The sequence below is a fragment of the Haliotis asinina genome, chromosome 6 (genome assembly GCF_037392515.1).
Source record: "Haliotis asinina isolate JCU_RB_2024 chromosome 6, JCU_Hal_asi_v2, whole genome shotgun sequence".
NCBI classification, from domain to species: Eukaryota; Metazoa; Mollusca; class Gastropoda; order Lepetellida; family Haliotidae; genus Haliotis; species Haliotis asinina.
In genome coordinates this window covers 35,576,084-35,591,931 of record NC_090285.1, presented here as the reverse complement: position 1 = coordinate 35,591,931, position 15,848 = coordinate 35,576,084, and the positions used below count along the sequence as shown (strand labels likewise).

The following is a 15,848-nucleotide window of genomic DNA, read 5'->3' as shown; positions in this document are numbered from 1 at the left end:
TTATTTCACATCATCATTTTGGTCTCCGATTAGATTTCCTTTGTGAAGTTCTAAGGAACTCTAAAAGCAATCTGGAATGTTGTCAGACTGTCAACCACTAGTTTGTGGTGAACCTGCAGCTTAAATCATCACAGATTTTACACTATTTTGAAACCGTATACCTTAATTGACTTTCACATTCAAAGAGTGTCCAATTAATTATGTTTTTGGTCTTTTAACTTTAACCAATCTGTAAAGATTTTTAGCTGTCCATGTTTGTCAAAAGAGGCGACTAACAGGATCGGGTGGTCGGGCTCACTGACTTGGTTGACATGTGTCCTCATTTCCCAATTTTGTAGATCAGTCTAAAATAGTTTGTATTCCTCTCAGTTTGATTTCTTGTTTTCAGTTACACTGGTGGCAGCAACAGCTGCGAGTTTGGAGACTTCAGCGTTGTCCACTGTTTGAATGGCTGGCTTCCAGAGACCATTCCCCTGCAGTAAGTAATACTATGCCAGCTCTCCTAGGCTCCCCACATCTGCATGTCTGAAACACATCTGGAACATCTCTATCCTAGGGCTTTAGTCTGCAGTAGCACAGGGTCAGACACAACTATTCATATGTGCATAAGGATAATTAGATATTTAGATAACAACAGTGGACACTGGCTTAACAAGCATCATGCAGAACTGGTAAAGTGTGTTGGTTTAGAATTTGTCAGTTTCAAACAAGATCCTTATAAGAGGACAAAGATAAAGCATAAAGTGGACACTGGCTATACAAACTTCATGCAGAACTGGTAAAGTGTGCTGGTTTAGAATTTGTCAGTTTCAGCACAATCCTTATAAGAGGACAAAGATAAAGCATATTTACGTTAAGTTTTGTCAAATTCTTCTTAGAGGCACAAATTTGCTGTTTAGTGGAGTACTTGAGTTCCCAGATGCAGGTTTAGACAGTGTCCACTCCATGATGGTGTAGTATTTTCACATGTCATTTTTAATGTTTTTAAAGCAAACTTTCTCCTCTTAGAAAAAACAAATAAGCACAATATCTGTCCTCAGAAATTCATGAATATATTCAAATTTGCTATATAAGTGAATGATAACATTGGCAAGTGGTTTTACTATACTTCGCCTTCTCAAACTTGTGCTGAAACTGATTACATTTCTTCCAGTTATTGTGTCTATCCCTGAATTATTTTGCATGGGCACTGTGCACTTTGCTTCTTGTATATACAGTGGAAGCTGTCAAAATCGGCATCTGTCCAATCAGGCAAGCTGTCAACACCGGCATTAGATCACAGTCCCGTTCGTGACTTGTACATTTATCATCAGCTCTACAATCCAGCACACTGTTTAAACTGGATTATTTATTCAGTCCAAATGAGTGCTGGTTTAGACAGCTTTCACAGTATTCCATATTCAACTATAGCATTTGAGATAAGATTGCTGGAAGATAGTTCAGCCTTCAAAATTTTAAGTTGAGATGAGGACTATTTAAAGTAATTTATTATATCATTTCAATGCGGGATTTTTTTTAGCCACTTCTCAATGCTTCAGTTTTGGTGAAAGAAACCCCCCAAAACATAAGCTTAGTAAACACCCTCAAACATGACCAGATGCAAACTGTGAGAGCAAGGACTGATGAAATAACGTTCTTCTTCATTGTCATGACTGCTGAAAAAACAAACTTCTGAGTCTATAACTGAAGTTCTATATTCTTGTGATGTGAAATGTCTCCATGATCAGTAGACAACCAGTAGGCATATTTCCAGCATCCTGTGACATAATGTGGTGGATGTAGCATGAACATTGGTTATGGATGTCTACTATGATGTTTTTCTGAAGCCTGAGAGAAGTACAAAATGATACCTGCATTTGGTATTTGAAAAATGCAAAATTGCATCCAATTAATTTAGTTTTCTCTGTGTTTCAAAGTGAAACAGTAATTAATGTTGTAGTGAATTTGTTGAAGTATTCTCTCAGGTTTAATGAAATGTGTACCATTATCATGTTTTTATAAAATGTCAGTTTCAACAAATAGCAAATGAAAGCATTTTGTATGGAGGAAAGTAGAAAAATGCAATTATGAAATATGATATACTTTAACCATTTCTATACAATAAAATAAAGTTTGAAAAGAGACCTGCAATCATGGAGTTTAAAACAAGTTGCAATGTTCTTTCCTTCTCTTCAAAGGGGTTTTAGCTTCTAAAAGCGGCTCATTTGGAAACTGACATTTAAAAGACTCTCTCTCTAACAAATGCACCAGCCTGTCACAATGCTCTGTCACTCTGTTCACCACCACTGATCATCACAGCAGCTTTATGCAACCCAAGTCTCTGAACATCTCCAACAGAGATGCATGTCTGCAGTCTGACCATCCCTCTACAGCTGTTAAATCCTCACCTGTAGTCACTGCTAGTCAAGTGCTAGAAAAGTATTTTGAGCTTAGCATGCATCCTAGCAAGTCTGCAACAGATGCTCGTCCTCGCCCCGGCAGTAAGAAACGGGATGTCAGGCAAGGATGATGTCTCTGTCCTATCTCTTTTGTTACAGAAACAGAAAGTTTTAGCAAATACAGGTTATTGCATCAAAGATGTGTAAATTTTGACAGATTTGTGAAACTCATAATTTGAATTTGTATGATATTTAAATAACAAGTCAAATGATAAACCTTTGATAGATGATCTGTTATAAAGATCTATGTATACAACTATTTCAAACAACTTGTATACAAGTTTACCATTTAATATTGAAAAATCAGTTTCGTTCCTTCATAAATGAACCAGTATGTCTTGTATATTAATATGTGTACAATTGAAGCATTCTGATTAATGCATTACATTACACAATTTTCTAAAATTGAAAACAGTTCAGGGAAGCAATTCCTTTTTGATTACCATAGATGTTTTGGACCAGGAACAGTGTAAGAAGCCATGTTGGTATATTTCTCTCAGATATGGTCATATGAGTGAGGTGTGGGATCTGCTTCGTGTTGCTCTGCCAGAGTGGAAGCTCCCAGAACAGGACTGGGAAAAAGAAGCCACCCAGGAGACCATCAAGAAAGACCCTGCCACGCCAGTGGTAAGTGTATTTGAATTCACTTTCTTTTGGTTTGACTATGTAAGAGAAGGCATTACAGAACTCTCTTGATCCTTGATTAGACATGATGTATAGCAACTTGAAAACAGCTCTGGTAATATGTGACAAGTATTGATGAATGTACAGTGACAGTCATTGTTTCAAGGATTTTAATAAAACATGTATTGATAACACTAATAAGGCCTGTGTTTATCTTTATTTTTGTCTCTAATTAACAGTGGCCTTGATCCGTAGCTTCTGATATCCCACAAATCATTGTTGGCTAGTTTCTCTAAAGGTTTGGTCAGTGTTTGTGGCATAAGATATTAGATATTATTTATATGATTAAGGTGTAGGGCATATATGGTTTATCATACCCTTTGTGTACCAGTGATTTACATCAAGTTTTTTTCCCTGTGGGATTAGCCAACAACAAATTGATCTTAGTTCTGATTATGTTATTTACCACAATTTGAAAACAAACCAGCAGTATGATGCATCTTTTTAGGTTGTAGGCGTATTGCCAGGCATTTGGTATTTTTTCAAATAATCTATGTCACATACATCTAAACACCACATCAATATTTTACACATGGCCGTTTTGCTGCAAGAAGCTTCAGTTGCAGAGATTACAGAGCAGTCAGTCCTGTATTCCGCGATTCCGAGGTTGCAGAAAAAATCGCGGAATTTACCTTACCATGCAGAAAAACATCTGTGCAGCATCCGTGCAGAATTTGCCACTTTTCTGCAGAAAAGTAGAGCTAATGTCAAAAGTAGGATTGGTTAGACATAAATAGGACTGACATATTTATTTGTGACAACATTTTCAAAATAATCGTGATTAAAGATACTTTATTAATAAAGCACGTTTTGGGCATTTTTCAAATACTATTAGATGATTTTCACACTGCAATTACATTATCAAAATTGATCATTTTGAAAATTGAAATTATTTCAGATTTCTTTTAAGTATAAAATTGTTTGCATGAAACTGTAAGTTGTTCGTCTGCATCAAAGTTACAATTGAGAGGAGAGAAATTACTTTCAGCAAGTGTTTAATTCTCAAACACAGAAAAAGGTGTGGGTGCTTTGTCACTCAAGATGTGATGGGTACTGTCCACTTAACTTTCTGTCTGTGTTTGAGAATTAAACTAGGTGATACTTTTTCTTTAGCTTGAAAGTTTTCCAGATGTTAACCATGTTTGTTGTGATACCTAGGAGGCCCAGAAGGATGAGAAGTCAGAGAAGGATGCTGTCACGAAAGAGGTGAAACCCGAATCCAAGGAGAAATCCGGGGAGAAGGGCAGCAGCAAGGAAAAGCCTGCCAAAGATGGCAAGGACAAAGGTACACATGCGGAGGAGGAGCGAGTTTCTTTTTGAAAATCTTGTTTATATTTCTATTCAGAATAGCATATCCGTTCAGTATATGCTTGAATCCCTGAATTCATCCTTGACATGTGTACATATACACATACACACAAACATTTGCATACCGCCGATATCCAATACAACTGCTCAAAGATGCTTTGGTTTCCCTTGATCATGAGATGTCCATCACAATGGCACATCATATGTTCAATCTCAGCTCCCAGGGGAGCATTCAATTCTTGCTGCCTACTAGGCACACCGAGGTAATGATGCTTTCCCATCCTTATGAGGTACCCATTGACAGCTGGGTGGATTGGGACGTATAGTCACGGCACTTTGTCCAGGTTTATTACATCTTGCTGTACCTGCAACTAGTTGTTTACATGTATTCATAGAGATAAATGAGTGTATTAAGTAATACTTTATAAACTCGTGTTAGTTTTCTTCGTTTGAAAACATGTGACCTCACTGAACGTTTGAAGCTGCATGAAGCCAAACTCACTTACTGTTCATTGAAAGCATAAGAAACAAATTATTTATTTTCAACAGCATGCCCTCACTCACTCACCTGTGACACTCACGTGTCTGTTTCTTCACTGTGTATGATGCCACATACATATATATGTGTTGTTCCCCACCAGAACAAAGTATTTTCATTAGAAAACTTCCGGCCCCGAGGTTTTAGCCAGGGGCAAGTCAGTGGTGTTATTAGTCTCTATTTAGTTTTCTGATCTCTGGAACAAATCCAAAAATCACCCTGATATGAGACTTGTAAGGGCATGTAATAGTGCAATTTCATTTTTAGGTAATCACCTAATATGAAACGAGTTGTGGAAAATAATTATCTAGCAGAAAAATAATCAAACCCACACTATAAAATATCACTGTTCATGATGTTTTTATTCTCTGGAACTATAACTGCAGATAAATATGTTGTGTTTGGGATTACACTCTCTCAGTAAAGTACAGATTCTAGTACTTTCAATGGGTTGAGTCTCATGCAGGATTCAAACCCACACCTTCAGAGTCAGGCACCTTATCACCAGAACACAAAGTCAGATGTGGCATTTGACCACTTTCTAGTAGCATTGTGTGTTCATAAGATTACTTAAATAAATCACAAAGTAATGAAGTCGGGCAGTTAAGCTTATTGTACGTTGTTTGAAATTAAGCTTGAAGGTCAAACAATCCTTGTAGTAAAGCAGATGTTAAGAATTATATACATCTGGAAAAAAGTATTGCAACACCACAATAATTATAGGCTGGAATTACTTCCGTCTTGTTCTGAATTGCTGTAAGATAAAATGCATATGTTTCCATCTCCTTCACCTGCCGCATCGCCCAAACAGATAATTTGGCATGAGAAAAGCTTGAATGTCACTACGCCAAATTGCTGTTCAAATTGGTCATCATCCATCAACGGTCAGCCACCTTTTGAAAAAGCACCTGGAAACAAATGATGTGAAGGACAGGAGACGTTCTGGCAGACCTCCATGCACATCTGACAGGGAGGCAGGGCTCTCCTGAAACATGTGCGTTGTAATCCTTTTGCACCGAGTAGTGTCTTAAAACGGGAATGGCTGCCCAATGGACGAATTTCACACCTCCGTCCAGAATTGCTTGAAAGCAGCTGGCCTGTTAAACGTCCTTTGCTCACAGCTGCTCACAGCTGCTCACAAAGCTCATCGTCTGGGACTGCATGAATTGGAACTTGGCATCATGGAGAAAGGCCCATTGGCTAGATGAGTGTAGGTTTTTACTCTTCATGTCAGATAGCAGAACCCTTGTTTGGCAACCAAGAGTCACTGCTTACACACAGAGGAACATTTTGGACAAGTACCCCGTTGATGATATGGGGCTGTTTCTCCTGTGATTGTAAACTGCCTCTGGTGATTGTAAGGAGCAACCTCAGTGACATTAAGCATCAAAGAGACATCTTGCAACAGGTCAATGTTCCACATTTTGATGACAACCTTCTCCGTACACGGCTGGTTTTTATGCATGATAATGCGAGACCCCACAGATCTGGTTTGTGATTATGCAAGAAGCCCTGATATGAATCCAGTTGAGCATGTGTGGGACATTTTAGGTTGTAGAATAGAACAAAGAGGACCTCTGGTTCAAAATCTTGCAGAACATGATCTTGCTGTTCATGAGGAATGTAACCAACTGTCGCAAAGGCAAATTCAATGCTTGGTTTTGTCAATGGGGAGACGTGTTGCTGAAGTTGTTGCTGCAGTTGTTGCTACATCAGATATTGAGGTTCATGTGAGATTTCAGTTCTTTACCATTCAACGTCTGACCAACAGTACCTTGTTGCTGTGACCAGTTAATCTGTCACCTGTTTTGTGAGTTTTGTACAGTCGTTTTGAAATGACCGTGATCAAATGAAAAAGTAACAAAATTCATGTAGTTTTGTTGTAATTTTATCATCAATAATCTATGTATCTCACAATAACAGGTTTATCCCAATTATTGGCATAACCATATATAACACCATTGGCATATATGACAGCGGAGGTCCAAAATCTTGGTGTTGCAATACTTTTGTCCAGATGTATAGATATACATCAAATATGTAAACACCAAAAGAGAATGCCTCAGAGGCCAAGGACCCCCCTTTTGCTGTTGATTTCACAAAAATGCTAAAAGTCTAAGACATACATCCCCAAGAATAAATTTACCACCTGGAATCTAGCATACTACAGAATGTGGAAATACTGTTCAATGCGGAATAAACTTTACTGACTCAGTTATGCACTGTAGTTTTAGTATTGTTATGTGCATGTCCTGTAGATAAAGGAAAGGACGGGAAAGAGGACAAGAAGGACAAGAAGGACAAAGGGGACAAGGACAAAGGGGACAAGGACAAGGACAAAAATAGTGAGTTATTGTCATCCACAGATCCATCACGGAACCTCTGCAGATGCTTTTACAAAAACTGATGCAGTTTACATTCTCAAATAGTTCATCACAGAATTCTTGCAAGGATTTGAGATATGATGTAAGAATTATCACCTATGCTTCTCATTTTATGTATGAGGCTCAGTCTGTTACTGTAAGTAGTATTGATGTACATGCTTCATGTACTGACGCTGTTGGGAAGCTGCAAGCTCCATTGCAGTGTGTGACCTTCTTTACTCCCCATGTATAGTATTCAGGAAGCAGTTTATTGCTGTGAGGAGATTTGTTTGTAAATGTCAACATAGATGAAATATACCTGAATTGTCAAATAGATTGTTTATTGACAGTTTGACATTTAAGGTGTGTGCTTAGGTAATGCTTAGATTGGTAAACTTGGCATCTTGGATAATCTACCAACTGATTTAGTTGAAGTAATTTTGAAACACTGTTTCTCCAGGTTTGTGACTGCATGGTACAATGACCCTATAAGTTTGTCACTGGTTTGTCACTTCTTCACTACTGAGAATGTACACTGTAGATTACACCCTCTTGTTCTCTATCAGACACAGTGGCACAGCTGCATGTCATGTACTCTATCTAATGTGACCGCAAGATCAAGGCTAGCTATGAGGGTTCATCATCACATGGAATAGCATTGACAAGTCCAATGGTTGTAAGGAACATATTCTACCTTGTCTTGTGTATGATAGTGCAGGATGAATGTTTTAGACAGTTGCTGTTTGTGTGTCTACAGAGGAGAAGTCGGAGGAGTCTGTGATCCCGGAGAACCCGGAGGTCATCGTATTCGCTTCCTACTGCAGTACACCTAAATACCCTGTCAAAGTCTCAGTCTTGGGAGAAATGGTGAGTCACTGATGATGATGATGATGATGATGATGATGATGATGATGATATACTTTGTGATAGTATGATGGTGATGATGAAACTGATACCACAGTCATAGTTAAAAACGTACTGCTAGTGTTGATATGAATCATTTCCATAACCCTGTGTGTCATTTATATAAATATACTGCTATATTTCGTCATCTGGAAATGTATGTCTAAACTGAGTTATATAAAGACACTAACACAGAAACCCAAAGCACCAATGTTAACCATATCTGTTCAGGCTGATGCAAGTGAAAGGTTACGTCAGACCGGGTTGTCCCACCTGTACCCCCATCCTGTGTGGATCACACAGACCCGTGCCTGCCCCCTCGAACCCCCACCCCCACCCGAGAAGATACCAGCCTGGAAACTCATCCGACCACGCAAGAAGAAGACCACACCATCAGATGAACCTGTTGGTAAGTCGAAACATTTCTTGACATCATTCATCTCTGTATTTCAGTTCTGAAATTATAAAATCGCCATTCTTTGTCAAAATTGTCTTCCTTAGTTGTGCCAGGATCTGCTGGTTACGGTTTCCAATGCCAGATTATGGTTGGGCTATTCAGTGATAAAACTGGAATACTGTCTACATCCTATGTCCTGTAATTGTGTTGTTATGAATAACGTTTGACTGTTCCAGCTGAGCCGGAGCCCCCCAAACCGATCCAGTGTGTGGAGATCACCTCTCCCTTTGTCAACTACAAAGTCAGCCCTGTTCCTATCCCTACAGATACGTAAGTAGAAAACACCAGTGATGTTTGTTGTTGCCTGATGTAAATGTTGTCTGGCCTCAAACTCTGACAAGGAATGCTGAAAATAACTGTTTGAGCTCCATATTGGACACGTCCAAGTAAAAGTCAGGTGTAATTATTAACTGTCTAGCTGACTATACATGTTTGTATGCAGACACCGACCCCGCTCCTCACTGGAACGAGGTGGCACCCGGTCCCGCCCTAACACAGGGAATGTTGGGTCAATCGAGGAGACAGATGAGACAACTCAGGAGCTGGAGCTGACAGCGGAGGAGAAGAAGGAGGAGGATTTGCTGGAGTCCTTCATTGTGGAGGATACATCCAAGGTAGGAGACTGAAACAGATGAGATTGGGAGTGGTCGATATTATGAGTAACAGTTGGTGAAGTCAGAATCACATTGTCACTGTTCTGCCAAGGAATCATCCTCTGTGTTATCACATCCATCCAACAGAAGGTAACACAAAAGCGGTTGGTCATGACAGATTCTGCTACTAAAACCTACTTCAGACATGGCATACATGCTTTACTTTTAGGTTAATACCTGATGCGATCTCAGATAACTTTTGGGGTTCTTTCTGTTGTTTAATTTAAATGTTAATTGTTGCTTCTTTCACAGTCTGATGAACATCTTGATGGAAAGAGCTCACCAACCAAACCTGGTTCCCCAAAGAAGAAGACCAGCTCTGCCAAGAAGGAAAGCAGGGACACAAGCAGGGAGGTAGACATGGTATTTTACACCTTATCAACAGAACTCTGTCCTTTGTTCCAGCAATGAAAATGTATATGGCAAGCAGGAAAAGCTAAAATGGCTAAACTACTGAATGTGAAATGGCAGGAGGATGTTTAGCACTACAGTAGGAATGTGGTTATATTCTTGGCTTGAACCATTGTTAAAAAATATCCTTAAGGTCTTAAGGTTCTTCTGAGATATGAAAATATAGAGGATTTTTTTAGATTTGTGAAGATACGTATTTGATAATAGTAAGATTGCTAACACAATATACAAACATGTGAAAGTTACACTCCCACATCTAACTCTGTATAATAGTTTTAGAAAACTTAATGTTGCATTTTTGTAGATGCTAAGACAATGTTCCTTTTTATCTCTTCAGCAATCTCCCAAGCTAATGGACAGGAAGGGTAGTAGATCCTCCAACATATCTGGAAAGCCAGAGAGAGCTAAGAGCGCTTCTCGCTCTGACTCACACCAGTCCAGGAAAGATGGAGAGGAGGAAGGAAAGAAGAAAGACAAAGGTAGGACCGGGTCATACGAAAGTTAAATAACTAATTCATGAAACACATTTACACTTGAAATAACAACCATAAATTGGTATAATTTTTAACAGAAGATTGCAGTGTGACATTCCTGAACTGTCAAGGATTGCTGGTTCTGTTTGTGACTCACTAAACAGTGTTTTGACTAATTGAGATATGCTTGTCGTGGTATAAATCAACACTGTAGACCCTGTGAAAAATTGAAGCAATGATAAGACACCTTGCTAACAAGTGTTTGAAGTTTGACATACTGTCCCGTTTGTTTGCCAGTGCCATCTGAGGTGAAGTCAGCTCAAACACCGGCACCACCAGTGAAAGCTCCAACCCAGCAGCAGGAATCGGTGACCGGGGAACAGGCATTGGAGGAAACGGTGTTGCTGGAAGCAGGTGAGGAACAGATGGTGGAGGTGGAGTTGACGGACATCGGGTCTGAAGACAGTGCCCCTAAACCCAAGAAGCTGTGGGTGGACTTTGACCAGTTCTGCAAATGTTTCAAGTAAGTAGAGAGACACATGTACCAGAAGTAGATGTTAACTCACTGCCTGTAACATTCTCCTTATGGGGATAGTACTGCAGGTGGTAGTAATATAGAGGACTGGCTACAAAGATTGATATTTGGAAATATCGTTGATGGGCAAAATTGTTACAGATTAACAGTATGAAAATTAAGTCATGTTACACTTTTTTGAACTGTTGTGATGAAATTTATTTTTTTAACACATACAATACACAGACATAAGCATTTATTTGAAATTATGTTTAGAACACTGTTTTGTCAGTGAGACAAAACATAAATGTGTCACCACTCACATGTGTTGTGACATATGTTGACTCTTTCAAACTTTATAACAGTATTCTCAAAGTTACTTCTCTGATATTGATGGATAATCGATCCATGCATAGTTTACAATATAGATCTCTATGATTATCAATAGCCTGCCCTATTTAGTAGCATAGGACTTTATTTTAGATCCATTTTAGCTAAATTTGGCTAATTATAAGAAGTTGTGTTTATGTTTATGCAAAGCTATGTCAGTTTGGCTGCAAATCTATGTCAGATACCTAAAAATACTGGTGGCCTAGTCATCTTTGGCCATGTAAGTTACAATCATCTGCAGTTTATGGGCTCAAGATCCAATAATGGTCCATTGAATTGTCAGCTCAGTAGTAACTGTGGTTGTATTGAGCATTGAATTGGTAAACCACACAAACAAGCATCTCCTCAGAATACCCTCTAACAGTAATAAATTGATACACCATAATGTAACTGAACTTACTCACTCATCCAAGTACTTTTACCCTGCAGAAATGCTGTAGGTTTTGTATTTCATGTGGACCCTGCAAGCATTACTTGAAGAGTTATCTCCCTTGAGCTTTGTCATGGTGTGTCTTGCGTGTGCTACTTTCAGTATTGTACAGTACTGACAACAATAAGCTACAGATGTTTCACTATGTAAACTTGATGAAAAGTTTTATCTCCTTTTATCTTTCAGGACATTGTACATTTATCACAAGCCAAATACTTATCCATGCAATCAAAAGTATTCTGACCTGAAGGTAAGTTTGTTAGTTGTTTCTTTAGAAATTTCTTGTTTCACAGAATATAGTCAGAATATAGTTTCAAGCATGTGTGAAGTTAATTATCATTCATGTTCTTAGTGGAAATTTTACCAACTTGGCTGTCCTTCACATTACTAGGGTTACTTATCTCTGAATTTTCACAAATTTGAAATATTTACTGAGAAGAAACTTTTGTTCCAATTTTGTAAATTAGCAAATTTAAGTAGTGAAAGAAAACCTGAAAGTAGTTATCACTGCATCAGAGGTAAATTGTTGATAACATAGGTCAAGCCAAGGTATAAAGAAGGTGCCAAATGACTTTTTGTCCATGTGTGCTGACTGTGTATTTCCAATATGTTGTACGTTGAGCCATCAGAGAAACGTCCTTGTAGCTAGCTATTTGAAAGTGTCAGTGTCTTTTAGAAAGTAACCCCTTTGTTTGTATGTTATTGTGACTAGTTAACCTATAGCTGATGTTTTCATGATATCCATGCTATCAGAGACTGGAGGCCTATGTTGCCGCTCAGGTTGGTAGATTGTGTCTTGAAAGTATGTGTGTATATGTTCCTCTCTTGAACTTACACAAGACCAAATATTATATATTCTTCTGTAGCAAAATTATATATTTGTATCAACCCCATTTCCGCACAAAGTGTAACCTCTTTGAAAATATTTGTGATCACATTCAGCATAGGTAGTTATGTTAAAAAATTAAAGAACTTGGTCAGTTTTATTGCTGGGTTTATTACAATAATTACAAAACTGCACAAATTCATCCACTCACAGCTGCAAAGTTATTCTGTCTGCCATAAGGCTCCTAATAAGAAGTGCTGGTTCGATATACAGTGGAAGCTGTCGAAACCAGCAATCATTGGTACTGGAAAAATGATCTGTTTTCAACAGCATGCCAGATTGTTGACCTGACATTGTTGGTTTCGACTAGAAATGAACCAATTTTGTCACTCTTTTATACATTGTTGTATCATGTGGTTCTCTCACTTACTTCACACACAGACTCAAGTCACTAATTAGATGTATACCCATACTGAACTATGGTTACCCATGCAGTTTCAAGGTGGGATTAATTGTTGACAATACACAGCCGTTCCACTCCAGATGAGACAGCTCTAATTACTGCAAAAATTAGGGTGACTCATTTCATGCTGAGACAGCTGCCAGATTGCAGAGCTTTTAAATGATGATAAATGTACAAAACCTGGACAGAACTGAGATTTTATGCCAGTGTTGGCAACTTGCCGGATTGCACAGCTGTCGGTTGTGACAACTTCCACTTTAATATACCTTAATGAGGTTGGGCATAGGGGTGACCCAGCTGCTAATGGTGCTGCAGAGTTGTGTCCCCTTCATGAAGGTCACTGGAAGTAAGCTAGCTGGAACTTACTGATTTGATTTCATCACTGACACCCTTATAGCTTCAGGGCTATCTCCATTGTCTGTCACAGTAAGTTCAGCTGAGTTGTCATTACAACCACTGTGTCTTCTACAGTTCATAACATGTAATGTGTGTGAATGAGTGAGTTTGGTTTTAGACTACCTTTAGCAATATAATGGCAATATCAAGGCAGCAAACACTAGAAATCACATAGTCTGTACCCATGTGGAAAATCGAACCAGGGTCTTTGGCATTATTAGCAACTACTTTAACCACTAGGATAGCCAACCACAATGCTACCCCAAGTAACCAATGGCTACCCCCTGATCAACCTAGCTCATAATGATCATCCATAAACTTGGGGCATATTTTGTTTCACTCTAATACATAATACGTAATAAGTAAGGAATGTGGACTGCTTATGGTGTCTGATGCATAATGTGTGAATATATTTTGTCTGTGTGAAGCACATGTACATTTTCTCACTGCATGGTACGTTATTATTCCATGTTGTACAGATGAAAAAAAAATGCATGATGTTACTCTCTTACACTGTAGCATGGTGTGTTTTTTGTTTTATTTAGCTTAAGCTTTATCCATAATACAAGCTTCTGACGTAAGAATATGTACCATGCCTCAATTTTTTTGTGAATGAATATGCAGAAACAGAGTTAACAGGTATATTATGGTACATGATATTTTGACAAGTTCCTGATGTTAATTTGGAGACATCTATTACTATAAAGGGAAACAGTGATGTGAAAACGATAAATAGAAATTATCACAAGTGTTGTTTGATTCACGAAACATCAACCTTGTCCTGTTAATGCCAAAGGCTGGGCAATTACCATCTTAAAGACACATGATGATTTCCATAGTAAAGAACTTTTATACACTTATCTAGTGTAAACTTATGATATTGTATCCTACAATTGCTGTCGAATGACTTTCTTGGACTTGACAGTAAATGTTGTTAGAAAGGTTATGCTTGTGTCATTTATTCCATATTTTCATATGAATTCTTGTCAGAATTTGAAAGATATGATTTCAAGCAGTGTTATCAAAGCCTGCAGAAGGAACGTACGTTATACTTCAGTAGAGAGTTTGGGTCTCTGTGCCAAGAATCTGAAAATTCTCAAAACTGGTTAACTGTAAAAGAATTTACTTGAATGTTTTCCTTACTTGGATACCACCTTTCAATTGGTCTGAAGCAAATTGTAATAGCTGTGTGAGGTGATTGGGTAGTCACACTCTGTGACTTAATTCTTTGCATGCCACTGTATCTTGGAGTGAATTATTGCTCATAATATCAGTCACTAGATTGTCTTGTTCAGATGCAATAATTTATTAGCAACTGTCAACAAGCTGGAATAATGCTGACTGCAACATCAAACAACAAACAAAAAAACTATCATGTGGAGGGCATGGATGTTTGAGCATCACCTGGAAAAGACTTTCTAGTTACATTTGTATTACTGGAATTCCAAGTCTGTTCAGTCAGTACCAGTATTTGTGTTTAGTTTTGAAAGGTTTAGTGTTTGTTACAGTGTTTGAAATCTGTGATAGAATTTTCTTTGTTGCCAGAGATATTCATCTCATTCTAAGAAGATCTGCATGTAGGCAGCTAGTAATTTCAAGTGTCAGGAACATCTACTTAAATAATGTAAATAGTGAAAGTGTTTGGGACAAGAAAGCCACAGACTTTCTTCACTAATGAAAGAAATATATTGTGAAAGTGTTTGGGACAAGAAAGTCACAGATATTCTTCACTGGTGAAAGAACTATATAATGAAAGTGGTTTTTGCACAAGAAAGCCACAGACTTTCATCTCGACAGAGGTTTCAGCCGTTAATTCCATCAGTTTGAGCCTATCGATCGTCCCAAAATGTCACACTTAATTTTAGCATCACAGTAGTCGCCATTATCCCACTAACTGTGATAATGATGTTTCAGAATGTGTCACCCCAGGGTGCTCCGACTACTGGGAGCAAAGCAGACAAGAAACCTGCCCCTGCTGCCGCCGGGGTAAATCCCTCTGCCTCCAAGACCTCTCAAACTCCTACCCACACCCAAAATGCACCCTCCCCCACTAATGCTCAGGGAGTGAGTATACCTGTTCACTGCAGGCTTTTATCTACAGACAGGGGACAGAGCTCTACTTGCATGTGCCAGATACTTGTGCAGTGGGTGCTGTTGGCTGTTTGATAACATATCCACATTTGGGAATTGCTGCTTACTTTGCTGGCCCTGATTGTGGATGGTTGTCAAATTTGTTTTTGGCGAACAGGATTGTATTGAACAGTTTGAGAAAAAAAAATTATTTACAGTTTTGACATATTTATATACTTTTGTAAATCAGATCTCTGAAAATGTGTTGAAAACTATTGCATTACTTACCTTTACTTTTGGTACCAAATCAAACAGGTTTTCAATTTACATAAGTTCATGTACAAATTTCAATACAGTTCTGTTACAAAAATATACTCCCGACAAAAGACAGTGATTGATTTTTTCTACATTTTATATTTTTATTTTTGAATAGCTAAAAGAAAAGAAATCCAGTTCAGACTTATAATGTTTGTTTGGAGTATATTCTACCATCATTAAATACACAAGCATGTTTCATCTTGACTTTTGACA

At 38.2% G+C, this 15,848-nt stretch overlaps 1 protein-coding gene across 4 annotated transcripts in view; it reads left to right on the top strand.

Annotated features, from left to right (window-relative positions):
* Positions 1-15,848, top strand: part of LOC137287331 (androglobin-like) — a 65,118-nt gene that overhangs the window by 18,927 nt on the left and 30,343 nt on the right. For 2 of the 4 annotated variants that reach the window (XM_067819579.1, XM_067819577.1), the window contains exons 8-21: positions 389-478; positions 2,939-3,065; positions 4,281-4,407; positions 7,227-7,313; positions 8,089-8,198; positions 8,466-8,643; positions 8,868-8,961; positions 9,134-9,305; positions 9,597-9,698; positions 10,093-10,234; positions 10,526-10,751; positions 11,749-11,812; positions 12,316-12,342; positions 15,162-15,311. In XM_067819579.1, coding sequence (XP_067675680.1) covers positions 389-478; positions 2,939-3,065; positions 4,281-4,407; positions 7,227-7,313; positions 8,089-8,198; positions 8,466-8,643; positions 8,868-8,961; positions 9,134-9,305; positions 9,597-9,698; positions 10,093-10,234; positions 10,526-10,751; positions 11,749-11,812; positions 12,316-12,342; positions 15,162-15,311 — 1,696 coding nt within the window. The remainder of the gene's footprint in view (positions 1-388; positions 479-2,938; positions 3,066-4,280; positions 4,408-7,226; positions 7,314-8,088; positions 8,199-8,465; positions 8,644-8,867; positions 8,962-9,133; positions 9,306-9,596; positions 9,699-10,092; positions 10,235-10,525; positions 10,752-11,748; positions 11,813-12,315; positions 12,343-15,161; positions 15,312-15,848) is intronic. The other 2 variants (XM_067819580.1, XM_067819578.1) reach the window with 2 other exon arrangements.